At 54.9% G+C, this 27,362-nt stretch overlaps 1 protein-coding gene across 3 annotated transcripts in view; it reads right to left on the reverse strand.

The window, feature by feature from the left end:
• The window catches only part of DGKZ (diacylglycerol kinase zeta), a 46,614-nt gene extending 19,890 nt beyond the window's left edge, over positions 1-26,724 (reverse strand). For 2 of the 3 annotated variants that reach the window (XM_042038777.1, XM_042038776.1), the window contains exons 1-9: positions 6,348-9,562; positions 5,433-5,541; positions 4,636-4,731; positions 3,758-3,835; positions 3,377-3,433; positions 1,191-1,259; positions 686-757; positions 271-387; positions 107-178 (exon numbers count right to left, since the gene is read on the reverse strand). In XM_042038777.1, coding sequence (XP_041894711.1) covers positions 107-178; positions 271-387; positions 686-757; positions 1,191-1,259; positions 3,377-3,433; positions 3,758-3,835; positions 4,636-4,731; positions 5,433-5,541; positions 6,348-7,126 — 1,449 coding nt within the window. In that variant the 5' untranslated portion in view covers positions 7,127-9,562. Of the gene's footprint in view, positions 1-106; positions 179-270; positions 388-685; positions 758-1,190; positions 1,260-3,376; positions 3,434-3,757; positions 3,836-4,635; positions 4,732-5,432; positions 5,542-6,347; positions 9,563-26,480 lie in introns of those variants that run through there. The other variant, XM_042038778.1, reaches the window with a different exon arrangement.
• Between the last annotated feature and the right edge of the window lie 638 nt (positions 26,725-27,362).

Raw genomic sequence — 27,362 nt, forward strand, 5'->3', positions numbered from 1 at the left:
CAGTGCAGACCCAGAAAAACCCACTTTTATTCCCTGCCTTGCTCCTCATTGTTCAGTCTCCCTGCCCTTCCAAGACAAGGTCATTCCCAGTCCCCTCATCTCTTACCTCGGCCCCCTTTTTGCTGGATTTCCGCTTGAATGATGTCCTCTTCTTCTTCTTACTAGATTTCAGTGGATTCTAGAGAGAAAAGGAACAAACATAAAAACTCTGTGAGGAGCCACTGGGTAAATGGGAACTGTGAAAGAGCCACAAGAGCTGAAGTGACTTACCTGGGGCCGCCGGACCCGCAGAATCCAGGTAGGAGGAACGACAACAGCAGCGTGAGCCCCCAGTGAGCAGGGCTCTTCAATGTGTTGCAGCATGAAACATGACACTTTGCTGTGATACTGGCCAAGAAGAAGACAGAGAGAACTCAGCTGGTCAGTTTGCTGGGCACAGCCACCACCTCCTCCTCTCAGGTCCCCCATGCCAATGCAGGGAGTGTTGGATGAAACCATGCAGGAATTTTGTAATGGGAAGGCAATGAAGAGAAAGCTTCTCAAAGGAGCTTGCCAATGTCATAGTACAGCTTCTCCCAGCAGGAGGAGCTGTTAAAGGGCAGGCTACTTGGGGGAGTCCCAGCAGAAAGCAGAGGTCATTAGTGCAGAACCGACTGGTAAGGCATTCAGGGAGGGCTTTGCTCACCGCTTGTTTGCACCAGGAACAGCTGATGGCTACAATCTCTTTGCTGTGGAAGGCAAACTTCTGCTGAAAACCCTGTGGAAGAAAGGATAAGAGGCTTAAAGAATTCCCTCGCAGTTTCCTACCATCCAACAGGACTTTTGCACCAGTAAGAGAGACATTAACAAAGAGAGCACATCTGCAGCTGGAGCTCTCCAGATCCTGTCAGACAGCCCCAACCACCACAACGGCACCAGGGAGGCCACTGTGCTCTGCAAGGGTGTCCTTATTGCTCAAACAAAGCATGTCAAGAAGACAGTCTCCTTCAGGATTAACTGGGCCCAGGGGAAGAACTACTCTATGTGGGAAGCACTTACATAGTGCTTCACTGAGCAAAGCAGGGCACGTGTCTTGGGTTTGCTGCCAAACAGGAATGGTGGGATGTCCCTGGTTCCCAGCCCTGTTCTTGTCTCTGGTTTGACCTTAGGTTTCCTTCAGGCTGAGAAAAATGCCCAAAATGCCCTCTCACCTTGCCACACTGCCGGCATTTCCCTTCCTGCCGCCTCCGGTGCACCCAGTGATGCCGGACAACGATGGGCTAAAGGGAAAAGAAAAAAAGAAAATTAAAAAAAAAAGGGGAATGAAGGGCCCAGTGTGTGAGGGAACACAGAACAGGCAGAAGGAATGGACACAGGCCAGCCAGCCTCTGCTCTTGCAGCAAAACCACTGCTCATAGGCACCAGCCTCCACCCTCTGAAAGAAGGCAAAGCCAAAGAATCAGGGGGCAAGAGGCCAATTTAAGATGCTCCAAATAAAGGGAATTAAAACCAGAAGAAATAGGAAGGAGAATAGGGAAAGTGAAGACTGAGAATCACACAAACCAGACCCAAGGAGAGTGGGCAAGCAGTAGCACATCTCTGTCCCTTAACATCTCTGCCCAGATGCCCCTAGTGCCAGGTGAAAAATGTGCTGGTGGAAGGTGTGAAAATCCCTAGGGAGACACAGTTTGTGCCCACAGCAAGAAGATGGAAGTGCTTGCAGCTAAGCCACAAACCTCCTCCCTCCATGTTCCTCGAGAAGAGTGGCAGCCCCAAAGCCCTCCACACCCACTTCCCCCTGCTCTTTCCCCAGACCAATCCTGAGCCCGCCTCAGTCCCAGCGTGGGCAGCAAGGCTGCTCACCAGCACCTCTGCTCTGCCTGCAGGCTCACGGTGGGTTGAGGGCTGGGACTTGCAGAAGTGATTGTGAGGGAGTCAGAAGTTTTGTAATGAAGCACCACATGTCCTAAATTCCATCCTACTCTTCCAGCCCTGTATTGGGAAATGCACTGCAGAGAGAGTAGCAAAAAGAGAAAAGGGAGTGCAAGTTCACAGGTTGGCATGGCAGGACCCAACATCCTGCTCCTGACAGCTTTTGGGATCATGATGATGAAAGGCAGAAACTTTGGGAGGAGGTTTGGGTCAGAGCTCCAGTGTTGCCTGCTCTGGGCAGCACACGGGAGAGGACAAAGAGTCTTCTTGGCTTTAGTGGACATTAATCCAGTAGGAGCAGAAGGAGGGTTATGCCTAGAGCTCAGCTCTGGGTCCAAGCAGGCACATCTAGGGAAAGGGCTGACCCTGAAGGGGATACCTGGCACCACAAAGGCCAGAAGAGCACCTTTTTTTAGGGAAACAGGAAGGAAGATGCCTTGGAGGAACTGAGAAGCGTTAGAAAGACAGGACGGAGAAGCAGAATTTGTGAGAAAAAAGAAAAACCAAGAAAGGGGAGGGAGAAAAAAATTGTAGAGGCTGGAGAGAAGAAAAATAGAGACAGAAGATGGAGCAGAGGCAGCAAGCTGTCAGCAGAGCCCGAAGGGTAAGCGAAACACAAATAAGGGAGCTAGGCTAAGAGTGATATGGGAAGGAGGCACAGCAAGAAAAACAAAGCAAGAAAGGAAGGTTTGAAGTGATGCTGAAAGCTTCCCTTTATGAGGTCCTGCAAGCATTTCAAAGCAGGCAGCCCTGTGTTTGAATACCCTTCCCCAACTAAGTCTGCTGTGCCAGCACAAACACAGCGTGGGGGCAGCTCTGTTACCGAAATGGCGCGTGACCGAGCCACCCACACCCACTCCAGAGCACTGCACAGGCTCCACTGGCTCCCCAGGCTGGAGGGTGAAGCATGAAGGCTGACAGCTGCTTCCACCAGTGCAGGTCAGCAGACAGATTCCAGGCCACTGCTTATGCCCAGTATACTACAACATGGGCTGAAGGTGTCTGATAGCACTACTGTGGGCAACTTCCACTTCTACCTGTGGCACCCAGGTCAGTGCTGAGTGATAAAGCCAGAAGTGAGCCCATACTGCTTCCTTCCAAATTGCAGGAGACTTGGGGACCTGCTGTTTGCCACAGCTCATCTGTGTGCCTGGGGACCAACACAACGGGCAAAGTTTCTCCCAGAAAACACCATCTGTAGGTTCCCCCCAGGCAGATTCAGGAGATTCAGAACATGCAAACCACCGGCTGCTCTGCATTTGCTGCCTGCAAACTCCTCGCTCTTCACACCCAGTGCTGCTGCCTTGCAAAGAAACATCCCTTTTACGGCACCACCCCCTTGGAGCAGGAAGGAACATGATGCCTCCACTCGGATGGGCAACACACTGGCAGCATCTGGTGTCTTTCCCATCAAACTGGAAACAGGAGAGGCAGATGTGGGCAGTGTCCAAGGCACATTTCTCACCTCCCGTATGTTCCGGGATCCTGATTCCCTGAAGGAAGGTTTGCAGCGGAAATTTATCTGTAGGTTGAACACACATGAGAGGAATCAGTAAAACCATTGTACCTGAAGGAAACCTACTGGAATTTACTGTACTACAGCAAGGCCCAGAACCTCTGGAATTGTTTGGTACTTGCCACAAAACCCTCACATCTCGGTTACTGAACAAAATGGGGCCTGGGCTCCCAATCATGTCACTAGATCCTCATTTTGGTACTGTCTCCTAAGAAGACCCCTCTTTGTAATTACACATTGTAGTTCCCCAATTTTCTTGTGTTTCACTGCCCAAGAAAAGGCTGTTACAGTTTTGCAAGCTGCAGGGAGGGCTTAACAGGCTCTACTCACTTTCTCCAGCTGTTCAATGCAGGGTGTATGCACTACGATCTTGCAGGCTGCACACTTACGCCTGGAGAGAGGTTTTTGCTGAACAATAAGAAAAGGGGAGGAAAAAAAAATACGTGAATGAATATATGGAGTGTTCAGAGCCTGGCAAACTCAGCCTCCCATCATACCTCCTTCATATGCATTGGGATACAGAACAAGCCCTATATTAAAGTTAGATACAACCTAGACTTCTTGTCTAGCGAAGGGATGTAAGCATGTGCCTATAGCAGATGTTCTCAAGCCTGGGACAGAGCAGGGAGGTTATTTTCCCTACTGTCCTGTCCTGCAGCCCTTGTCCTCTTCTGATACTGCCTGAGAGCACCATGGAAGCTGGTCTGGGAGGCACCTGCAGGGTGGCATCAGTGGCAGACACCTGCAAGGTGGCAGGCACAGGGTGGCATCAGTGCTATGTGTCCTGCACCACAAGCAGGACTGAGCCTGCAAACTGGGAGGGAGGACTGCAGGGGCAGGAGGCAACAGGCCTGGGTCTCCAGAGCTCACTTTTCTCCTCTATTGAAAGGTCTTGGATTAAGGTTGTCCTTCTAAGGGTGTGGAGTCCCAACACCCTCCCTCTGGAACCCTCCAGACAAGTGGCAGCCCTGCATCAGGTTCCCATTGCAAACTGAGAACCAGCATTGGCAGAAACTGGGGACTTGGCCCTCTGGTATGCAGAGGCAGGAGGGACACAGTCCCTGCCTCAGCAGCTCCCCAGACCCCTGCATGTCCCCCAGCAGCAGCAGCAGCAGCAGCAGTGTGGCCTCTGTGGTCTCCCCATAAGGTGACAACACAGCCGGGTTTGTGGCCTTTGCTGGTGAGGCAGGTGGTCCCAGGTGACTCACCAGCAGCTTCGCCATGCAGTTCTGGTCCCCAACGTAGCAGAAGTCCCCAGAGACATTGGTCTCAAACCAGATGTGCTCCCCATAGACCGCAGCCTCCTGAAAGACACAAGACAACACATGCTCTGAGAGCATCCTCAGAGAGGCATCTGAGCCCCTAAAATGCTTTGTGCAAGGGACAAGATACTGGACGATGCTGGGGGTGGGAGGTTGGAGCTAGGTGGAGGCCAGGAGACAAGATGCACACAACAGCCAGGGACATCTTGACAGAGGAAACCTCACAAAGCTGCTGCCATGGCCCACCTGTTGTAAACAAGAGGGCCCCAGGAAACCAACTCCAAGACCTACAAACCACTTGCAGTGTCCTGCACAGGAGAGCTGCTTTCATCACCCCGGGAGGAGGCATCAGGGCAGATTCAGTGCAGGGAACTCTCCTGAACGTGCTTCTGTGCTATAGCCTGAGGGTGCAGCTTAAAACCTGCGGGGCTTTGCCTGTGAAGGAGCAGGGGCTTGCTCCTGTTGCTTGGGCCCAGCCACAAGATCTTGGCTGTCAGAAGCAGAAAAGCTGGCAGTAGAGTAGTTATGCCATCCCTCCAGGAACCACCTGTGCCTCCACAGCCTCTCGCAGCATCAAGTAGTGCTGCCAGCAGCACAGATGCTGGCACCAGCTGGTGGCAATGGCAGAGGCCATAAATGTGTCAAAGTCAGTCACCTGGGAAGCCTCAACCCGGGAAGAGCCTGCTGCTTCTTGGCCAAGAGCCCATTCCATGCAATGCCCAGCAAAACACACTACAACTTACGCTCCAATCCACAGTGCTGCGTATCTGCCTCTCCGAGTCGCTCCTCAGGGCTAGTGCCGGGTTTGGCTGGGCTACCATGTGCTGGAGACTGGATTTGGCAATAGCTTTCCTGGAAGACACAGGAGGGCTGGCTATTAAATATATATGCAAAGCACAAGCTGCTTCTGAGATGCAACATGAAGCTGGAGCAGAAAAGCCTCCTCAGGACCAAGCGGCTGGAAATGAGGTGAATTTCCAGCCCAGCTGGCTGAGAAGGACCTGGTCCTGTGAGATAGTCCTGTGGGATGAAGAGGTACTGGCCATGTTGCTGAGAGCTCAGCCAGATACCCTGTACCCAACAAAAGGCATAGCCTGGGTCTGCTGGGTTAATGCCCTCAGGGATGACAGTTCCATTGTAGATCACCTTGGGAGTATCCACAGAGCTGTGGTGGTGGAACTGCCTTTGCAGGGTCAATCCAGTGCTCCTGTCCCACAGTCTCCCTGCATCTCTCCCACACCAAGGCACCTCATAGCCTGGCCTGTTTTCAGGAACCAGTACAACCAGCCAGAATAAAAGCAGCTGTTTGTTTGGGGCTAGTGAGCTTCTCCCAGATGTGCCAAGGTGGAGGAAAGGAGCGGGAAATCCAGCCAGCAGAAGTGTGCATCTCCAGCCAGCAACCAGGCCTACCACCTTCCTCTGGCCCCAGCATGGCAGGAGAGGACGCCCACAAGCCCCAGGGGCTGCACCAAGAGCATCAGTGGCAGTGCTGGCCTGAGTGGAAGATGCTCAAGGTACGCCAGCAGCACTGCAAGACACTGACGGTGGCCAGGGCCAATGGCACTGTCTCTTCCCTCCTTCCCCACCAAACCTGGGTCTGCACCCCACCTCTCCCCTCCCCATGGCATTGCCTGCTTGCACACTGCTGCCATACATACAGCAGCCGGGGGCTCCAGCTGTCCGGGGTGGTGCGGCAGGTGGGCTCTGGTCCCAAACCCTTGACGAGGGTGGCAGAGGGGCACCTGGTTCCAGCCACTCCTGCACAGCACTGGGCCAGCAGCCGTGGGTGTCCAGGAGGGAGCAGCCCAGGTTGAGGGGCATCGCTGGAGCGCCGGCGCTGGCTGAGGCGGCGGTAGCGGCCTGGCAGGCCGTAGGCAGCCCGGCTGTGCGTGACCTCGGTGGGCAGGCGGTGGGAGGAAGCGCGCCGCAGGCAGCGGGGGCCTCGCGACAGCAGCCCGGCCTGGAGCGGCCGCAGCTGGGGCAGCATGGCCAGCCACGTCTCCTCAGCACAACGCTGGCCCTGCTCAGCTCCTGCTGCTGCACCACTGTCCTCTGGAGACTCAGATCTGGAGCTGTCGCTGCACTGAGCCCTGTCCCCCATCTCTCCCGTGGGAATGAGGCTGGCCAGCAGGACAGTGGGATCCAGCAGCTTGGCATCAATGGCTTGTGCCTGGCCCCCGCGCTTCGTCTGCACGGCGAACCTGGGGCTGAGGCAGGGCGGCGTGGTGCTGGAGCGGCGACGGGTGCCGGGACGCCGGACCAGGCCCAGACAGGAGACGGATGCTGCTGGGGTGCCTGAGCCACGGCGGCACTGGGCCAGTGAGGTGGAGGGCAGCCCCACCTGGGAGCGACGCCTGGCCTTGCCCGTGGGCACAGCCACCACGCTGGTGCACCGCAGCCCCTTCCGCCCAAAGTGCCGCCTAAAAAAGGTTTCCATTGTATCCGGATGGTGGCTGTTAACACAGAAACCAGGAATTAAGTAGGCTCCCCTATTAGTCCAGGCCACACCGTGGCTGTAAGGGCAAGGGGACAGGGAGAAGCAGGGGACAGAGGGCTGAAGCAGGTAGTGGGAGACATGGCAATGCTACCTGAGGCATGTGGCAGGGGCTTGCTCCCCACAGCTCTACTGCTCCACGAGTATCACAGCTCAGCCCAGAGGACTGCAATAGTAGGGCTGGTGTCACCACCTGGCCAGGACCCTCTGCGTTCCTTGCTCTCCACTGTGGGATCAGCAGAGGCCCTGTGCACCCCGAGGTGCCAATCAGCCCTGGTACCTCAACTACCCCCCACTCTCCTGATGCTGATCCACCTGGTTTCCCCACAGGAACCACTCTGGCTAAGCACCAGTCCCACCGAATTTGTAGCAAGTTGAAATTAAGCCCTTGCAAATCCCACAGAAGAAAATGAACCAGGCAAGTAAAACCAGGGCAGGAAAATTTGGTAGAAGCAGTCTGGGAGAGCTGGAAGAGGCTGGAGCAGGGCAAAGGAGAGCTAGGAAAACCATCCCATCTGTCCTAAGCAAAACTGCCCTCTCATGGGAGAAAGAGCTTTACAGAGGCTCTCATGCTTTCCCTGCCCAGCCCACAAAGCTTGACAGGCTGCCTGGACATTGCAGCAGTCTGTGGAAAGCCATGGGCCACAGGTGGAAGGTGCTGCAACACTTTCAGTGGCAGCAGCTCAGCACACAAAGGCCTGAGTGGAAGGAGCTGAGTCTGGCTAGCTCCAGTGCTCCCCTCCTCCAGAGACAGTGCTTCATTTCCCACCCTCCATCTGCCACCTCTCTTCAGTGGCTACAGAGGATTTATTCAAGGCCAACTTAAAAAAAACCACCAAAACACACAGTTTGGTAGAAGCAAACTTCTTCTCAACTGGTCCCAAGGCAGGGGACTCTGGATCATGGCAGCCTGCAAGCACACACAAGCCACCACCACTCTCAATGATTTCCATGCTGTGCAAGACATCTCCCCTACCCACCACAAGGGCATGGGCATGCTGCTCACCACTAAAACTGACATCTGCTCCCCTTCTTCTGTCTTCCTCCCTTCCCATGCTCTTTTACATTCTTGCAGGTCAGTAATAACAGACAACCTTCAGGAGATCACTCTGGCCCAAACTTCCAATGACCCAAGGTCCACACAAACAGGCAAATCTATCAGAAGCTTCTTCCCCTTTTATTCGGGAAATGCACGTAAGATGGGACATAGGTTTTATTTTCTGGACAAACTGGAGTTTTTGATAGTGCTTGTAGCACAAGCAATCCATTGGGCTGTAGCCTTTTTTAATAGGTGAGTACAAAGGTGAGTCTGTATTTTTGGAAAAGACAAGGCTTGGTTTGGTCTCTTCCAGCCTTGCAGACAAGGAAGCCAGCTCTTCAGTTTCTATAGTCTTATCGCCATGCCTGTACTCAGTAAGGTAGGGGATGGAAGGAAGGACGGAAGGCAATGGCCTCCAGAGAGCAGCATCAGGGCAGCTAAAGCCTGGCTGAACTGAAAGCAAAACCAAAGCCTCACCTCCTCAGAAGTATTTCTCAAGTCCTACCACTGCAAGCAATGCAGGCAGGTACTTGGTCACCAGAAGGTTCAATCCACCAAGGCCCATGCAGCTTTGCAGAGGGCATCAGTATTTTGCTGATGACCCTGGCCTCCAGCCTGTTCCCAACACTGCAGTGCTCCATTCGTGTCCCCTTTCCCCCTTATCTGCAGGATGATGCACAGTAAACTGCATAGAAGAGAATCTAAACTTCCCCTGCACAATTGGAGGCCGTTTCCTCTTGTCCTATCACTTGTTTTCTGGGAGAAGAGACTGACCCCACACCTTGCTACAGCCTCCTCTCAGGTACTTGTAGAGCTCAATAAAGTCTCCCATGAGCCTCCTTTTCTCCAGGCTCCCCAGCTTCCTCAGCCACTCCTCCTAAGATTTGTTCTATAGACCCTTCACCAGCTGTACTGTCCTCTGGACGGGCTCCAGCACCTCAATGCCCTTCCAGCACCTCAGCGACAGAAGGGCCCAAAGCTGGACACAGCACTTGAGGTGTGGCCTCACCAGTGCCGAGTACAGGGTAACAGTCACTTTCTAGTCCTGCTGGCCACACTAGTACTGAAGGCCAGGATGCTGCTGGCCTTTGTGGCCACCTGGCACACCCTGGATCCTGCTCAGATGGCTGTCAATGAGCATCATCACCAACAGGCATTAAAAACTGTCCAAACAAATAAAACATATTAAAAAACACAAGCAAGAACACGGGATGTGGCACACTGCAACAGACCCTTTTTGACCAGCTTTAGCTGCTGGGGGAGCTATACTGACCAAAGGCACCTCAAATGAGCTGAATGGCTGTTCCCTCCTGCCCCAGATATCCCACCAGCACAAAGCTGCTGTACCACTCACTGTGTTGCTGCTGTGGGCAGGAAGATCTCTCAACACAGCTTCCTTCCTTTTTGCACCAGTCTCGTGAGGAAACCTGCTAGAACAACCTTGGCTTGACATTTATGTTTGAGCTCTAGCTGACTGTGGACCGCTTCATCTTCAGGGCTGTCTGTAAATGGCACATGGAAGCAAGCTCTGACCACCAGTGGTGAAGGTTATTACAAGACTGCCATCTGACAGCCCATGACAGCGGCATGTGGCAGCTCAGATACGTTGGGTGAACATATCCCCACCTCTTGCATCTCACTTCCAACCTGAGCTCCAGATGGTGTATCACAGGTGTTGAGAGCTGCTGCTGGTGGAGCAGATGGACGAACTGCTGGGGCTGCCCATGGTTGATATGCATTAGCAGAGCTGTGTGCAGAGCAGCTGGGGAACCATGCACGAGGCAGAGAGGAGCTCGAAAGGAGCTAAGCTCTGGAAGCCCCTGGCCTAACACCAGCACGCTTCTGGGATCTCCATTGTTCGTCACTGAGAAAAGATGGAGAGGAGCCAGCACCTGTGGCTGCTCTGCAGGCCGCATTGCTTGGCTCAGTTAGGTAAGGAGGCTGAATAGAGGCAGCCTGGCATTTGCAGGGTGCAAAGGAAAGGAAGTACTGCTGCATGCACTGGGATATCAACTCTACTTATGAGCAGATACACACTATCATTTCAATCTCCTTCTGTGAATAAGGAAGGAGACAGCAGCTCTGGTCTGCCCATGATCTGCAATCAGAGCTCTTGAAAGGAGGGGTGTTTTTTATTATCAGGCTCCTTAAAGCATCCTACACACCCTGCCTGGCCTCAGTGGGCAGGGATGCTGCTGAAGCAGGAACATGTCCCAGCAAGATCTAAACACCCTTGGAAAGTACAGCAGGGATTGAAGAGGAAAAACTTGCATCTTGTAGCTGCAGTGAGCCACAGAGCCTGTGGATCAGCTGATACAGAGACATCTCTCCAGATATCCAGCAGCTATCCCTCATTTGGTGGTGGTAGTTCCAAAACCAGACAGGCTGACTCTTAGGGCTAAACATGCAGTGTCCTCCATGACATAACCTCTGCCCACATCAGGAAGGGGATCTGAATATTCAGCTCCACTATTCTGCTTTGCTTCACTAGCCTTGAGCAAACGCTCATGTACCATACTTAACAGGCCCTCTGTGATGGGCAGAGGGATCCTGTGCCATACACCCTCTTGGCCCTTCCTCCACATTGCTATTCCCTTAGTCCCTCCAGCAGCCTGGTCTATTCCTGCCAGTGCCCAGAAGCAAGAGAGATCTCAGGTTACCTTAATACTGTGACAAATCCGGCACCCCTCTCCGGGCACCAAAGGAGGCAAGAGGACCCTACTGCAGGACACTGCTGGCAGCAAATGCACAAGCCTTGAGCCACAGAGAAGTCTGCACATAATAATACCATCAGCTCCTCCTAACCTTTCAGCAAACCTCCAGTTAGTCGATGGGAAAGCATTTTTTCCAACCACGGGACTACAAGGGAAATGAGTCTGAGAGCTTTGCCCTGTTCCATGACGAGCACCTGTCCTGATGGCAGCTGGCTGGATTCCTATATCCTGGCTAGCTGTGGGTGCTGGGGAGCTGCTGTGGCACTAGAGCTGGCAGCGTGAGCAGGAGCCCATTTCAGTTTACAAGCTGTCTTCCCCTGGAAAGGACACTTGACTTGTACAGATCAACCACAAGGAAAGTGTAAGTGTTATTAATAGCCCCTCCTGTGTGACAGCAAGATCTTCTGGGCTTCTGCATCCCTGTCTCCTCCCTGCCAGGGCACTGGAGGGACTGAGGGACAAGAGCCCAGGAGCCCATCCAGAGAGCTGCTGCTCATTCCCACCCCGTTGGCACACCACTGGTTGCCTTCAGCCCCTGTTTCCATCACAAGCTTGCACACCCCACACCCCCCTTTCAGTGTTCTGATATTCAATCTTCCCATGTACACTGCTGTCCTCACACCACCCCTGCTGAGATCCTGTCCCCGCTCTCCTGTCCTGCTTCCCATGCATATCATCACTGACCTCTCCTCTCCCTGGGGCTCCCCAGCCAGGCCTCTCTGATGTTACACAAAGACCAACCTGCACAGATGAGGTCTGCTGAGGAAGGTGCCCCCATGCCAGATGGGGAAGGGAAAATGCTGGTTAAGATGTGGTGCAGCCCTCAGGCTTTGGTTGCAGTGAGGTGTGCAGTGATCAGCAAGTTCCCAAACTGCGCAGTTTGTTTCTACTCAGAATTTCCATTCCAGCTGCCATCTCTCCTACCATCACGCAAATAAAACAGTCAGGAGCTCCCCCACGCTGGGTCCAGTATGAGCAAGGAGATGGGGCTCCCCCCAGCACACGGGCAGGGAGGCTCCATCCAAACCACGAGCCTTTCAAAGCATCATGAGGGCTGAGCTATGGGCTGTGCTCACCTACTTGAGGGTTCATACATTTGACCTACTGCAACAAGTGCCACCACCTATATGGGCCACTTCCAGGATTCTGAGCTGCAGGAGCATGGTATTCCCAGGGCAAATCATGGCCAAGGACATCCTCAGTTGCACTGTCACCCTGCAGAGGAGGGGCATAAGGTTGCCCCTCTAGGCTGCGGAAGCCAGTTTCTGATCCTAGCAGGGCACTCAGAGGGTAACATGTCTCCACTTATCTCTCAGTGAACCCTGGGCCTGATCAAGATGAATTCAGACCTCTCTGCTCCTGAGAAAGCAAGGCAAGTGCTTAGAAACCAGCTGGTCATCAGATGCATGCAGCTGCAGAGGACCTCCTCCCAGCCCTGTGGTCCCTGAGGTCCCTGCACGTGCTGCATAGAAGCTCCTGCCAGGGCTACTAGTCATGGACAAGAGAGCAAGGTGCCCCTGGCAATATCTAAGCAAATTTGCCAACTTGCTCAGAAGACTGTCAGTGTCACTGGGCACTCCAGCTGGCCAACCTGGAGGCCCCAGGACAGCACTGCTTCACAAGGGACATGCAGCTGCATCAGTGTAGCCTCTCTGCACCCGTCTTGTACATGGCTGAGCAAGAGCACAACTCATAGCTGGCCAGGAGCTGGGGACACCACAGGGAGGAGATACAGCCTCTAAGCTGTATCGTTCTTTGAACGAGCAAGTCAGGGTGACAGATCCAGCACCAGGGACCAGCAGCTGCCTTGGGGGAGGACTGTAGCAAGGCAAAGAAATGAAACACCACAGTTTGTCAGTTTGTCATAGTAGGCTTCTCCAAGTGGCAAAGCCAGGTGGAAGGACACTGCCTGGCCATGCCTCAATCAAAGCAAGGCAAAAGCCATGCCACCTTAATGCCTGGCCCTTCACAAGAAAATGCTCACATTTGGTTTTCTGGGAAGAACAGCGGCTCGGAGCAGAAGAGACTGAGACTTTTTATACAGTTCCTAGCATTTTCCCAACACCATTCTCATGGCAGATCCATCCTGCCTCACCTCAAGCTCTGCATGATGCCGTGGTGCCATCTCCTTTTCACCACCTTCTCAGGGCAAACATGAGATCTGTTTTAAGGCACAACTGCCAGAGTAGCTCAGATCCTCCACAGAGGCTTCATAAAGTGAAGAGTTTGCCAGCCCTAACATTCAGAGTAATGTTCCCATTACAACAATATGATTTCCTTCCCAAAATCCATGGAAGACAGTGCTGTATCTTAATTTAAACTCAAACCATCTCCTTGGAGCCTTCTGGGCTGACTCTGGGCATTCATATCCCTTGACAACTTTCCACCATCATAATGTTATGAAGTTTATATGCCACTACAGTAAATAATCTGCCTCCTGGCAATCAAGAAACCTGACAGCACTGATGTAAACAATCTGTTGCTGCATTTGGCTGAGGAGCCAAACAAGACTGACAGCCTTGAGCCATGAATTAACCAGGGCTGAAACACAGAGGGTGAGCCACCACCATCAGCTGGGGCTGAGGCTGAGCAGGGGTCGGGGAGAGGCTGGCCACACAGTTTCTATTTTGGTCCCATCAGCAGGACCAGCGATGCAGGCTGGGAAGGACTTGGAGAGTTTCTTCTCTCTCTCTCTCTCTCTCTGAGCTTCCTTTCCAGAGTGACATGCACGAAGCAAAGCAGCAGGGGCCTCACCAGGGTGTCCTGGTGGTTTAGGTGCCCAGGCCATGGAATCTTTTGCAGATTCCCATTATCACACCCTCCTTCAGTAAGCACAGCTCTGTTCCTCACAAGGAGGGATGCATTATTTAAAGGGTGGCCAGTCCCACAGCCCAGCTGTTTGATCGAAACTCCCAGAGCAGTCCCAGAGTTTTCCCCTGGCACACAAGGACAAAATCCCGGCGCAGAAATAATTACCAGCCACAGTGCTGCCCCAGGCAAGGCAATACAAAGTGTCTGCCCAGGGCAGCAGCCCCAGGGAGGAGGCGATGAACCTTGTGTAACAACAAAGCTGCAGCGTGGCAGATAGAGAACACAGCCAGTGACTCCCAGGGCTAGTAAGTCTCTACACGTCCCAAAGCAAAGTCAAGAAAACTTCAGGCACTCCACAACAGGCACTGATCGGAAAGGTGGGAATCACATGCCTCCCTCCAGCCCACAGCAGGGATCAGGAAGAGCATCCCACTGTTCCTGGCATAAGCAGGGAATCACAGCGCCACCAGCACCAGAGGATAGACCAGGAGTCCGCAAATCTGTCCTGCTTTCCTAAACTATCCCACAGCAAAGTGACTGAGGACTGCGGGTCCTAGCAAGGCACAGGCTGGTTCCCTGTCCTCTGCTACCTGCAGATTTTCTGCTGCCACCCCCATGCCACATGGACTGGCAGGATGCAAGCAGCAGAATGGGTGGCTGGAAATACACCACTGGCAGGGAAACCCCACGGCACAACAGCCAGGCACCACTGAGTGCCACGGTGGCTGTGTTTCGCAGACCCCTCGCCTGAGCCCTGGGGACTGCTGTGGACCAGCTTGCTCCAGGCTCTGGCAGCAAACAGTGCTCGGCAGAAGTGAAGCTGAGGGTCTTGGGGATGACTCTGGGGTCTGCTCCCCCTGCCTTTCACAGTGGTCTGGAACCAAAGGCCATACCTATAAAATAAGGGCTGTCTCTCCCCCCAGGTCCCCTCCCATCCCCCACCCAGCACAAACAAAAGCAGCAAACGTGAGGGAGAGGGAAGAGCAGGATAAGGAAAGGGGAGGTAGTGGGAAAAAGCCCCCGTGACCTGATCCGGAGCAGCGCAGGGGTCCTTGCAGGTGCTGAGTGGGTGGCAGTGGCCGCGCCGCAGCAGCGGGCCAGCCCTCCCCTACCAAGTCCTAGTTTGGAGAGAGTGCTTGGCTTCTCCCTCCGCTCCTCCCCACGCTGCAAACCCTGACAGCGCTCGTTAAAATAACCAACTGCACTTCCTCTCGGAGCAGCCCCGAGGCCGGCTCACCCCCAGCCGCAGGCGCATGCACCACAGCGGGCCCAGAAAGAGAGGGGTCCCCACGGCACCAGCTGCTCTCTGAGCGCTCAACTGCAGCTCGGGGATGGCACAGCTTCCCTGGCAGTGGCAGCAGGAGGACATGGGAAGGAACCCACCAAAGCAGCGATTCTCTCCTGCCTTCTTGGAACCTGGATAAAGGGGTTTGCATGGCTGATGAGAGTCAAGCTGCCTGCCACGGAGAGCCTGTCTTCATGCACAGGAGGTAACTTGCTTCTGAGTTAGTCTTTGGTCCAGGTAGGCTCCACAGATGTCTCAGGAGCTTTTTGTGTTCCCTCGTCGTGAAAACCCCACATGAGACCTCTCATAGCCAGGCTGGGGACTTCCCCGTCATGCTTCACTACTATCCGGGTCCCCCAGCTGTCTCTAGGGATCTGCTCCCAGCCAAACACAACCCATCTCCCTTTTCGGGCCACAAAACCAATCTCGGCTTTGGTCTTTGCAGCGAGGGGAGGGAAGGTCACACCAAAGGCCAGCTGACTCCAGGATGCGTCACCAGCTATTGTTATTTCGGTCATTCACCCGGGCGATGAGAGCCGATAGCCACACAAAGGCCGTAGTGAGTGAGTCAGTGCGGGTGGCTGCAGCTGAGACCTCCTCCTTTCACACCCTGCCCCCTCCTGCCTGCCCCTTCCCCTTGCCTACATGTCACGGCTAAAATTAGACAGGGAGCTCTTCTCTGTGTGTAGGAATGTGCGTGCATTTGGACCGTGCCCAGTGCTCCTCGGGGCCTGGAGCGGGACTACAGTAACACAACCATAACAAAATGTCGCAGAGGCTGCAGCCAGCGTGGCGAAGGCGGCCAGCTGCCTGCCCCGATGGGTGTCTAGAAATCAGTTCACAGGAAACCATTCACCAGACGGTAGCCAGGCCCAAAGGCTGACCTACCACCATTGCTGCCATCTCCATCACGGCAGGAGGAGCAAGTGGCCTTTGTGAAGCAGTGGGAGAGAGCAGTGGGAAGGACACATGAGCGAACCTGGCCATTGCCAAAGCTGCTGAGGATTGCATTCAGCCCTTTTCTCACAACACCAGCAAGGAAAGGGAGCTGGAGATACCCACGGCAGGCAGGAGGTGCTCACCCCCATCAGTCCTCTCCCCCCTCAAAACTGGCAGCTGAGGAAGGGTGGAGGGTTCTGCCCCCTTCCTTACATATGGTATCTACACATCCTTCGAAATTCCCACTGCTGAGAAAGAGCCAGCTGCCACTAGCAGTCAAGCAGGTCCCAGCATTGTTGCAGCCTCAGGGCAGCCATGCTGCCAGCTGCAGAAGGGCCCCTAGCAACAGGCCCAAGGCCATCATTCTTAAGACTCACTTACTGGGACTGGCAGGATGTTTTATCAAAGAGAAAATTAAAAATGTGCTACAACTAGTCAATCATTCAGAGCAAAGAAGCCTGGTAAGAGATATGTGCGGTTCCTCCCCAGCCCCATCTCCAGCCAAGGAAGCTTAGCATAGAATCACAGAATGATTTGGATTGCAAGAAACTTTAAAGGGCATCTCGTTGCAACCCCACTGCCATAGCCAGGGACACCTTCCACTAGACCAGGTTGCTCAGAGTCCCATCCAACCTGGCCTTGAACACTTCCAGAGAAGGTTCAAGTGCCCCATGCCCACCCTGTTCTCCCTGTCCCCCATGATCTATGCATAGCAGAGACTCCTGCTGATACCACTTGCTGCTCCTCACAGTCACCACAATCCTATTTCCCTCCTGGGCTGGCAGGACCTAGACTTACAAATGGAAACAGCCTGAAGGGGTGACCATGGTAGCCCCCAAAATCCCTTCCAAGTCAATCTGACCACCAAGAGACCAGATCACTAATTCTCCAAGTCCCTGGAGGCAGCGGGAGCAGGAAGCCTAAGAGCCCTCTCCTCAAGATCAGCCATGCAAACCTTGCTGCCATTCTCCTCCTTCCCCCACAACTTAGTAAGCCCTCAGCCTGTTAACATGCAGACAGGTGAATAGGTTGTGATGGAGACCATTGGCTCCCTGTGCTGCTGTCATAGGTTTCAGTCTGCTGTGTTCAAGCAGAAACCACTGCTTCAGACCAAGAAGCTCCCCAGGCCCACGCAGCCCTGAGCAAGACTTTCCATGTGAGGAGATCCTGGTCCCACGCACCTGAAACCACACCACAAGTGGCAGCCCCTGCAGGTGTCTGCAAGGGGGAGAACTGTTCAGCATCCCTGAGAAACCCAGTCCCCAGTGATCTCTCTACACCACAAAGCCTGGGACAGGAAAGACACCTCCCAAGCCTTCATCATGACCCTGTGACTAAGCAAAGCACATGCTGACTTGCCACACGAGTGGCATTTGTTGGTTTAACTGTGACCCTGTTACTGATATAATGTCTAACCTTTGGTTTCACTTTTTCACCTTGTGGCACGTCCCGCACCTCACATCAAAATTCAAGTAACTCCTTTTAACAATGCTAAATCTATAATTTTTTGGCTCTGGTGAATGTCAGCTTGTCCCACTGCAACAAATGGGAGGGCAGGAGGAAAAGTTGGGGTTTTTTCTCCTCCACCCTTTTTGTTCTAAATGCCCTCAGCATATCTGCTCTTATCTTTTTCTTCTTTCATCTTAATGTCCCCACATCTGCCAGCATCACTGATTGGTTTTTTTCTCCCATCATCCTTCAGAGAGGGGAAGAAGCAATGCCTGTGTAGAGAGCAGACCACTGTCCCCCTTCCTGGAATGGACTAGCACTTTGGCACAGATCAGTAACACAGGGCTGCCTTGCTCTGCTTCCCGAATTTCTCTGCTCCTCCTCCCATGCCCACAGAGAGACACTGGGTGCTCCAGAGACCTGTGGTGTGGGAAGAGTGACCCAGGCTCCAGGTGCAGAAGTTGAGTGGGTGCCATCGCGAGGCTCTGAGTGCTACCAGGACACACAAGCCCATGCAGTGGGGAGCTGGCTGACAGCTGCCTTGGCTGGAGGCTTGTCTCCAAGCATCAGCCAGCCCACAGCAGCAGCTGACCAGTTTAAGCCATCAAGCTCATCAGCCACTTCAGCCACAGCAGCATAAAAAAAGCTCTATGCGAATGCTTTGCAAATCCTTTCCTTGCAGAAGAGAGGAAAGAAAAACCAGGAGCGATGAGTCAAGGCCAGCAACCCTGCAGAAGGGACATGTCACAACACCCAGCTGAAGTCAGCTGCAGGGAAAGGGCTGGAGTTGCACAGCAGAGCACCAAAGGTCTGCACGAAGAGCGACCGTGCCCTCTGGTGTTCAACCCACGGCTCTTTGGACCTCTCCAAAACCCATCCACCTCCCCTTTGCAGATCACTAACTGGCCACACTGCCTCTTGCTTCCAACACCTCCAACGACAGGACTCCCTGAGATACAAGACTTCGGTGTCTACAACATCAGACAAACAAGAGACTGAGTGGCAAACTCAGAAAGGCCCAGGATGCCATGCAGAGAAACTGTATAGCAGAAGCCAGGAAGAGCAGTAAGGGTCTTCCACTGCGGCACTCACACATGTGCAGCCACATCCTGACCAGGCTGATGTGCTGCTCTGCAAAGACCAAGGCATAGGGAGCCTGGGAATGGAACTTGGGACTTATCCCATACCCTGCCTCCATAACTCCTCGGGAACACTTGTGAATGAGGTATTGGCTAGCCCAGGAACTGGCTCCCACACAGCAACTTCGTCCCAGCAATGGTGATTGTTTCCCAGGCCCTGTTTTTCCATCATTTCTGGCAGTCACAGCCTTACTGAACTTCAGACTGCTTCAGCTAAATTTTATTATTTATTATTATTTAGTTTAGTCATTTGGCTAAACCACCCTCAGTGCTGTCACCTTAGGTCTTCCAAGCACTCAGCATGCACCAGATCTAGGTTCTTATGCCCACAATGGCTAGGACACAGAGGAAGAAGAGTTCAATTGACCTTCAATCCAAACTCCAGCAAAACAGAAGCTGCCATGTTAGTCGATCAAAGTCCAGCAGCAAACTGCTCTCTACAACAAAGTCAGTGACACAGGCATGAGGCAAGCAGCCCAGCTTTCGGTGGCCTTGGTTAGTACAGACACAAGAGGGTGAAGTGGGGTGAGACGTGGGTGGGAGGGAGGAGAGCTGTTGAAAAGAAACGTTGCAGCAGCTGCTGGGACTGCACAGCCTGTGCAAGCCAATAAAAATACCACATACTTATATACTACTGGCTGGTGCTTTATCCTCCTGGATCCCCATCGGCTGGGCTGGCTGCCCTGGAGGCAAGGGAAGACACCTTTGTTGGGCAGGTGCAGTCTACGGACACAAAGAGAGTGGTCAGCAAGCCATGGACATGCCTGGCTGCTCAGCACACAGCACCATCCTCCCCTGCCCCAGTTTTGCTGCCCCAGTGCAATCTCTCCACCACACATGCTCTCCCCTTGCCTTGGCACTTGCAGATCCCAGGGGCTCCAGTGGCATCCGTGCCACCACCCATGCTGTCAGCCATGGAGGTCAATGCAGGAAACATGCCTGTGAAGCTGGAGTCAGCAGTGCTGTTTTTCCCTTAAGAGCCAGTCAGCAAACATCAAGCGCCACTCTCCTTCGTCTGGGATAGCAACCCAGCCCAGTTCAGAGTCACCTCCAGCCCAACCCAGCCATCTGCAAGAGGGCACACGACTCAGGGAGCAGGGCCAGGCTGGCACAGAGAGAGAGCCCTGCTTCCCTTCCTCCTTCCCTGTGCTGGCCTGGTTCCTGGCTGCCTTCCTTCACCTCAACCGCTGGGTCCAGGCATGGATTTGAATTTCAAATAAATCATGAAGGCACTCTCCAAGCCTTGCATGGAGGAGCATTGTTTGGGCAGAGCAGTTCACCTGCTCCCAACCCTCTGGCCCCTGTGCATGGGCACCAACCCTTATGACACCCAACTACCACCAGCCAGGGGATGGGTAGCAAAGCTCTTGGTGACCAGTGCAGATGGGAAGTGTCATTCTTGGGACACCTCTGACACTCACCCCCACGACATCTGCTTCATTCACCTCACTCATTCAAACAACAAGAAAACTTGTGGGCGGGCAACATTTTTCGAGCCCAGGTGGGGGATCCTCAGCAGCAGCCTCTGCCCGAACATTTCCTGGCCCCATGCCGACCTGCAACCCTGCCAGGAGCTGTAGTGGGGAGCAGGATACCTCCTTCCATGCATCTCAGCTGCTCTCACAGGACAGGAGCCCTGTAGCCTCTTAATCCTGCCATCTGCCAGCCTCATATGGGTGCAAAATCTCTGCAGAAAACACCCACCCCACCCCCCGGCACATTTCAGCAGCAGCAGCTGCCATGCGCCAGGTGGCAGAGTGCCCCACACCATGTCCCCTTGTGTGGTGACCTCAAGCTTGGGCAGTAAGAGGCTTAGCCCTGGATCTGAGAGGCTCCTGGCCAGAGCCAGGGTGGCAAGGCAGGACGATGTACAGGTAAGCTGTCCAAATGGGAACTTTCACACAGAGGGGACAGCACGTGGCCATCTGCATGGCCCCCTGCTTCCTCTCTTGGATGGCTACAGGCCATGCCCAGAGGCTGGGAGCTCAGGAGGAGGCTCCAAGCCATCTTAGGTACTTCTGCCCCATGATTCTCTATCCTTGTCCCGTTGGGGAGTCCTGCCCTAGAGTGGAAGTGGGACTCTCCACAGCCAGGGGGAGCAGGCAGCAAGGAGTCCCCCTCCTCTCTGGCTCTGGATCCACACCTGGGCTGACAACAGCAAGCGAGGGACAGGCTGTTCTGCACACACGTTTCCTGTGGAAGCCAAGCTGCACCAAAACAAGGGGAAAACCTTCTGCAAGAAGGCTCTATGTTAATTGCCCTGACTTCCTGGGCCAGCCAGCTGGGACACATGACTTTCTTCAAAGCCATAGCACATGCTGGAGCTGAGGTTGCTCCAGCCCCAAAAAGAAATGAGATGCTGCTGGCAAGCAGGGAAAGGGAGATAGGGTGAGTGGAGCTGGGGAAAGGGCAAACACTTAGCTCTTGACTGTTGGTGCTGGGTGGGATTTTCACACTCTGGCTGGGTGCCCCCACCTGGGGCTGGGACTAGAGCCTGCCACAATCTGGCAGCCTGCAGTAATGCCAGGGGGGCAGCAACAGCCCATGAGACACGCTAAAGGAATCTCCCACCAACACAGGGCACATGGAGGACAGGGCAGCAGCCAAAGGGTGGGACTACCTCCAGCCAGACCTCTGTCTGCTCCCAGAGTGGGGCTTTCCCATCAGTGCCATGTATCTACCACCCTGCACCCACAGCTTGGGCAGCATCCTGCAGCCCCCCAGAGACAGGTCTCCAGTTCTCACAGCTGGGCAGGGCTTCTCTGAGATGGGGCACGCTCAGCTTATTTCCCCAGGCCCTGATCCACTGGGAAGAGCTGACAGCTGTTAGATGGGCAAAGCTCAGCCAGGCTATTTCTGGGCATGAGAGCAATGGTCACAGGCAGAAACTGGAACTGACAGCCTAACCCAGACAGCACAACCTGCCGGGCAGGCAGGGCTGAGAAAAGAGGCCCATTAAGTCCTACTGTCTGGGACAGCATGGAGTGGGAAGAAGATCATCTCAGCTCCTCATCCTGGCACAATGAGGAAGAGCTTTCCCTGGGGGCAGAGCTCACAGTTAACTACAAAATTAGCACCCTAAGGCATCAACCCCTAAACTGCAGGCAGGAAGAGAACAGCACTGGGTCTAACACATATGTCCAGTGTGGACAGGACTCCATCCCTGCTGGGCACCGGCCTGGCCAGCGCAGCCTCACTGCTTGCCTTGGCTGAGCTTCACCCTCCACCTGGCATCCTGATGGGGAAAAGGAGAAAGCCTCCCAGCTCCCAAAGACAGACTGCAGCTGCTGCTGGGTCTGCAAGTTGCAACAGAAACACTGAGTATTACTTTCGTATTACTGGAGAGCTGGCCCAGGGAAAGCTCTTGAACTCAGGATTGCAAAGACAGAGCCACTTATTATCCCCAGAGCCTGGTGCCAACTCAAGAACTAGCAGAACAGGTTTCCCCTATTTCCACATCTAGCCCGTGTTCCCAAGTCAGATCTCCACCAGACTCCCTACCTCCAAAAGTCTCCAGCAGAAGCCATTCACCTACTGCCAGTCCCCCATCTCTCCCAAAAAAGATTGTTTGTGGACCCAAGAGTCAACGAGTCAGCCTACAGCCCTCACTCTACTCTTGAACTCAGTATCTCAAAGTCAGCACTGGTTTAAAATAACCAGCAAGCAAGCGAATGCATGGCTGAGAGATAACTCAGGACATTCAGCTCACAGAGTCACCTGGGAAAAAGAAAACAGCTTCACCAAGAGCAGAGCTGCAAGTTAAATTTAGAGGCTTTGCCAAGTCTCTGGGGAGACTGTCTGCTCCCCAGGCACTGCACAATGATGACTGAAGGAAATCCTACACTGTGTCTCCCACCACCTGCCAGAGCTCAGGTTGCCTTTCGTGAGAGCATTGCCCCCATTGCAGAGGGCTCGTCTCCCCTTACGAGCATCTCCTTAGTCCCCAAGAGGACTCACACAATCAAACAGCTCTCAAACTCTCCCCGCTTGCAGGTCTGTCATCCTCCCTCCTTTCAGCCCCTTGAAGAGATTACAGGGTTTCCTGGAAAGGATGCTCCAGCTCTTAAGAAGATTAGTGGAACGTGTCCCTGCCCATGGTGGGGGGATTGGAACTGGATGATCTTCCAACCTAAACCATTCTATGATGCTATAATTAAAGGTCCTGACACCTTCTCTGGTGCAGGTACATGTCACTGTGGCAGCCCCTGCTCTGATCTTGGGAGCACAGGAGAGCTGCCAGAGAGTGCCTGCGACTGGAGAGACAAGGCAGGTAGCAGGTAGGGTCCACACCATGGAGGACCTCAGCCTCTGGAAGCAGTCAGACCCCCCATGCTCTGATCCTTCCCTGTCCTATCCCACAGCCCCACTGAGCTGGCAGCTGCCCCAGCCTGGCTCTGCTGCAAGGCTGCATTGGCTGCCAACAGGTACGGCTGCTCAGTGTGCCCAGTGCTTTATTTTTCTCCCATCAAGATAAAAAGTCCCTGAGCAGCCCCACAGGAGGTCAGGCCCTGAGCAGAGATCACAGAGCAAACACAGCAGCGGAAACAACTCTCTCGGCACATCCCATCTGCCCTGCAAACAAGCCCAAGTGTCATTGCAGGGGACAGCTGGGGATCCCCACAGGCCCAGCTAAAGCTACCCATCACCTCTGAGCAGGATGGGGAGCAGAGGCTGGAGGGTTTCAGAGCTAGAGGCATACAAAATCTACATGCATAGAGGAGAAGTAGGAAGATGATTGCTCAACAGCTAGCTGGCAGCAAGGTGCCTTGTGAAAAAGCTTGTCCCGAGGGAAGCACTGCTCTCAGCCTGCCAGCCTGCAGAGCACAAACTTCAGGCTCCTCACTACCATCTGGTCTTCCCCCAGGGCACTTGGGGCTTACCCCACTGCACAGCCCCTCTACTGCACCCGCACAGGGGAAAGTGGGCCCAAGGTTCAAGGGCACCCCCCACACAGCAGGGATGGGGAAGGCTGGGCCGCCATCCCAGTGGCACATCGTTCTCAGCTTTCACATGGGTGTAAGCATCAAGCTGCAAGAAAGACAGTGACAAGTGACGTCCCAGAAAGACGTAGGCGGGTGCTCGGCTCAGTTTCTTGAGTGCCGTTTACCCACAGGCTGTGCCACCCACAGACCTTTCCTGGGGCAGTGGCAGGCACCCCCAGGCTCACGTGCAGGCTTCAGCACAAGACCTGCCAAAGGGTCCCAGACAAAAACTTAGTCCCATGCTCTCTGCTGGACTACCATCTGCCAGCTGCACCACTGGTGGCTATGGTCCCTGCTTATGCTATCGCACCAGCTATTACACATACTTCCTTCGAAGTGGGATTTGTTACAGAAGCTCTGAAGCCCACAGGCAAGATCCATTTCAGCATCCCAGCTCACTGGCACGGGGGCGAGCAAGAAACAGGCACTGTCCCCAGCACTTACACTCCTTCCCCAGTTCATCCCTGGAAAGGGTAAACTGCGCAGTTCACTTATAGCACAAGAAACAGGGCACTTAGGATGGCAATTTAATCCTAACCACCTCTTATCTGATCAACCCCAATCTCTTTATCAGTCCAATTAAAAGAATTACCCATCCATGGCCTGGATGCATGTATTGTGCACTTGTCTCTGTCGGCTCTAGAGCCAATTACTCCACCCTCCTGTACAGCAATTATAAGGTACAGAAATAAGCCTGCTTGCAAAACACGGGACTAACATACCATCAGAGGCCAGAGCTTGGAGGCTCACCTTTCTGTTGCTTCAAATCCCCTGAGGGCTCACCTGCCCTGGGGACAAGACAGGCTCTCTTTCCATTTTGCAGACCCCTGCCTCCCCTGGCCATGCCTCCCAGTGTTGCTGCAGGTGGAGTCCAGCATAGGGTGTCCACCTCAGGAGACCCCTCTCCTTGAAGCCAAGGCTCTCCAGAGACTCACTGCTGCCAGTGAGCAAATTCCTCCTGATTACCTTATCTTCCTCTAGACCGGTTTCCCAGACACTCTGGGTAAATCTCAGAATAGAAGAGGGTGCAAATTTCCTCAATGATGGCTGTTGGACAGCATTTGGGGGGTATTTGGATTTCCTTCTTGACAAAAGGAAGCGTAGCACAGCCTTCCCTCGTAATTCCCTCAGAGGAGGTGAAGAAACTTCATGCCATCCTCTGCTCCAACGCTCAGGTGGGCATGAATACGGTGGCATGCAGCTAATTATCCTGCATGACTTCCCATCGAGTCTGCCTCCCACTGGTGTGTGTGGGACCCCTTCAATTTCAGAGGTCTGTGGAATCTCTCCTCACTACCCTACAGCTCTGGGTGCTGCATTCATCATCCTGAGCCAGAGGGAACTGGGTCCCTACATCAGCAGCACAAGGATGAGAGAAGTATCCATACACCAAACAACCTAATGGGCATTTCCAGTTATCCTGGCAGGCCTGCTGGCCTCCTCCAGCTCTTCCTGCCCATCCCACTTTGCCTCTCCCCATGTGTCCACACTGCCAAAGGTTATTCACACTTGGAGAACTTCCCCTTGGCTCTCATCTACATTGCAGTAACAACAGCCTGAAGCCCCAGGAGTCAGAGAGAGATGCCACACAGTATTTGGAGCAGGGCAGGGACTGCCAGGAGCTCAAGGCAGCCACTGCCGACAGCTCTGAAACCAGAGGAGAGAACACCACTATGTGGTGGAGTGACCTTGCAAGCCATCCACTCCCAGTTCCGGCTTGGCTGTGGAGGTTGAAATTGGGGCCTTTCCCCTCCATTCAGCACGTGTGATACCACCCTGGTGGCACTGCATCCTGCTTCAACTGCTCCCATATGCCAAAAATACTCATGAGATGTAGCAAGTTTGTCACAGGGCCACCAACACAGCTGGGGCAAGAGTAATCAAGTACAAGGAGAGGATGAGATAATGGGGGCAGTTTAACCTGCAGAAAAGTTTGAGGGGGAACATTATTACCATCCTCAGGAACCTGATGGGAAGGTACAGAGAAAATTGGGTCAGATGCTGCCCAGACGTGCACAGTGACAACCTGAGAGAGACCAGGCACAGGTTGCAACAAGGGAAATTGAATAGTTATTAGAGGAAAAAAAATCCCGAGGAGCTGAAGCACGAGAGCGAGTGTCCATGGAAGCTGTGTTCTCTACACCCTGGCAACACTCAAAACTCAACATCAGTAGCCCGATCAAATTCAACTCTGCTTTGAGACAGCAGTGTGGACCAGGCGATCTCCAGAGGTTCCTTCAGACCTCAGTTATTCAATGTTTTCAAAGACCTCCGGATGGCAGAGGTACCAGGCTCTGGTACTTAGAGGTACTTCGCTTACACGGTCCAAATCTCCACGAGGCCAACAGAGAGGCTGAGGGAGGCATAAGGAGCCCGGCTGGCTCTGGGAAGGATGCATGCGAAGCCGGGATCCCAGCGAGCACAGCCATCCCCCGGCGCGGCAGGACTGCCAGTGTCGCAGGCAAAGCACGGGACGGGTGTGCGGGGATGGAGACAGGCAGTTCTAGGTGGGTGGAAGCGAATCCCCCGGAGACGAGGCTCCGACTCCACGGGGAGGACAGCGCGCAGCGAGGGCAATGCTCCCCAGCTTCCCACCGCTCGTGCCAAGAGCTCGAAAGGAGGGAAAAGCAAACTCCCCGCTCCATCCCCACACCGTGTCCCGCATCCCCCTGCGGCTGCGCTCAGCCGGGGTCAGCCCCTCGACCGGGCCTGGTGAGGCGGCTGCCGACGGCCCGGCGGCGGGAGGCTCCTCGGAAGCCGGTGCTCCGCCGCCTCCGTTCCGGATGCTCCAGCCGCCTACAGCCAGCCCTTGCCCGGGAGCGTAGCTCCCTCCGGCCCCGCTCCGCCGCCAGGTGCCGGGGCGGCGGCACAGGCACCACCCGGAGCTCGCCCGCCCGGCGGGACCCACCGTCCCGCCGCCCGCCCCGCCAGGTGCTCACCTGCGCCCGAAGAGCTTGAGGCCAGTGAAGCGCTTGTTGCTGTGGCGGCGGCCCAGAGGGGGCGGCGGCCCCCACTCGGGTTCGGCGCCACCTGACGCCCCGGAGGAGTCGGCTGTGGCGGCGGCGGTGTCAGAGGAGGCGGCGGAGGGCGAGCCGCCGGACGGCGGGGGCCGAGCCGCCTGCATGGCCGAGCTCAGGGCTCGGCAGCGCCGCCGCCACCGGGGTTCCAAACCAGGGGAGGGCACCGAGGGCGGGTGGGGGGCGCGGCCGGCCCGGGTTCCCCCGCCCCACCGGGCCGCGGGCAGGAAGTTCAGCCGCTCACCGGTGGGACCGCCGGCCGCGCCGCCAGCGCTGCCTGCCGAGATTGGGGAGCGGGGCTGGCGGCGGATCCCGTCCCGTGGCCCCGCGCCCGGCGCCGCCGCCTCAGGAAGCCGCGTGTCAGCCCCGCCGCCGCCCCGCGCTCGGAAGAGGCTCGGCGGCAGAAGCGGAGCCTCCCCCTGCCTCCGCCTCCCATTGTTCACCGCCGGACGGGGGGGACGGAGCCAACAGCCCCACCGCCCTCTCCGGGGACCGGGAACCACTGCCGGCCTTGTCGCCGAGGCCAGCCCTGAGGCTCTTACCCAGCCCTGAGGCTCTTACCCAGCCCGGCGAGCGCCTGCCCCGCTTCTCCCTGAGTCCAGCGACACCCTGGCCCAGCGGCCGCTGGCGCAGCGGCAGGGGCAGGCCTGCCGGCCATGGCTGCCAGTCCAGGCAAGGAGCAGCTCTCCCAGCCCTCCTTTGCATGGAAAATGTGCCGGCCGCAACGGCAGCTTCCCCACTTTCCAAGGGCGCGGAGCCAGGCTGAAAGCCGGGGCTGCGGGTCTGCGAGGGCAGGGCCCTGGC

The sequence above is a fragment of the Corvus kubaryi genome, unplaced genomic scaffold (genome assembly GCF_017639235.1).
Source record: "Corvus kubaryi isolate FWS band 111438036 unplaced genomic scaffold, C.kubaryi_AGA036_p1.0 37392, whole genome shotgun sequence".
NCBI lineage: Eukaryota > Metazoa > Chordata > Aves > Passeriformes > Corvidae > Corvus > Corvus kubaryi.